Consider the following 1630-nt stretch of genomic DNA (forward strand, 5'->3'; position numbering starts at 1 on the left):
ATTTTTATTGCCCACAGACTAGGAAATTCCCAGGCGGAGGAGCTCCACAGGTCACCAGTGTGGCTGTTTCGGCCAGTGCGGCTGTGCTGGCCGGCGCCGCTGCTTTGCCCCACGCGGCTGCTTTGTCGGTGCCCCGGAGCAGCAGTTCTCCGTACAAAATACACCAGTCCGGGAGCCCTTTTGGCTGGCGACTGGAGCCACGGGAAGTCGCCCATTCGTCTGTTTAAAAAGGGGACTGAGCAGGGAACCAGGACAGTAGATTCCAAGGCAAAAAAAGCAAACAAAAAAAAGCGCCACAAACTCAGTGCCGCTGTTTAAGCCAGCGCAGTGAATGGCCGCAGGGGAAAACAAACAGACCCCGGCGCCTCTTCAACAGGCGACTGGAACACCAGCTTAAAAAAAGGCTCTGAGGCAGGGAGCCAGGCGATCAGGCTCGGCTGGTCCCACCCCCACAAAAGAACAACAAACAGAAACTCTGGATTGAGTGTTTCACAGCAAGCGCAGCTGAACCTGAGATGGTCCAGCTCTGTGGGGAAGGAGCATCCGCCATTACCGAGGCAGCCCGCCACAATGGAGGTAGTTGCCCAATGCTGAGGCAGCCCGCTGTTGCCAAGGCAACCAGTCATTGCTGAGGCAGCCCGACGTTGCCAAGGCAGCCTGCCATTGCAGAGGCAGCCCACCGTTGCCCGCGACTACAGACAGACTCCGCCTCAACAGAGGCGTGCCACCATCACCAAAGTAGTTCTAACTACACCCATATAAACAGGACCGCAGGGAAGTTCACTCAGCAGCTCGGCAGAGCCCACAGCAGCTCAGCAAACCCTCTACAGGCAGACAGTGACTAGGCTGCCTCCTTGCTGGGCAGGGCAGGTCAGAAGGAAAAAAAAAAAGGAAGGCAGCAGCATAACGCAAACTCATAAATAAAGCCCTAATCCCTGGGACAGAGCACCTTGAAACAAAAAGCAGTTTATGAGTTCTGCTGCAGCAGACCTAAACCTACCTGCCCAGCAGCTCTGAATGAACAACAGAGCTCACAGCTCAGCATTTCAGCTCCTATAAAGAAGAGACCATCTACTGAAGCAGCTCGCTGACCCCTATATATCCAAAGAGACACCTCATAAAGGAGAGATCAGATTGACACTAGGCGGGTATCCTTCTGGGACAAAGATAGCAGAAGAAGAAAACTGGTAAAAACCCTTACTGTTCAGCAGCTGCTGCAGGTGCACCCCAGGCAAGCAGGGCCTGGAGTGAACCTCAGCAGACCTACAGCAGAGGGGCCAGACTGTCAGAAGGAAAACCAAGAAACAGAAATAACCTCATCATCAACAAACAGAACGTCAATCTGAAATATTTGAGACCCAATCTGAAAGCCAGCAACTACAAAGTCGACAGGTGGATAAATCCATAAACATGGGAAGAAACAAGCACAAAAAGGATGAAAACACCCGAAACCAGAACACCTCTCCTCCTACAAGGGATCACAACTCCTCACCAGCAAGGGAACAAGGTTGGAGGGAGAACGAGTGTGATGAAATGACAGAATCAGACTTCAGAAGGTGGGTAGTAAGAAACTTCTGTGAACTTAAAGAACATGTTCTAACCAAATGCAAAGAAACTAAGAACTTGAAAA

General features: G+C 51.6%; 1 protein-coding gene across 1 annotated transcript in view; it reads left to right on the forward strand.

Annotated features, from left to right (window-relative positions):
• The window catches only part of SLC9B1 (solute carrier family 9 member B1), a 107063-nt gene that overhangs the window by 23481 nt on the left and 81952 nt on the right, over window positions 1-1630 (forward strand). The window contains exon 3 of the mRNA XM_017508645.2: window positions 18-217. Coding sequence (XP_017364134.2) covers window positions 18-217 — 200 coding nt within the window. The remainder of the gene's footprint in view (window positions 1-17; window positions 218-1630) is intronic.

This window comes from Cebus imitator, unplaced genomic scaffold (assembly GCF_001604975.1).
Source record: "Cebus imitator isolate Cc_AM_T3 unplaced genomic scaffold, Cebus_imitator-1.0 Scaffold397, whole genome shotgun sequence".
NCBI classification, from domain to species: Eukaryota; Metazoa; Chordata; class Mammalia; order Primates; family Cebidae; genus Cebus; species Cebus imitator.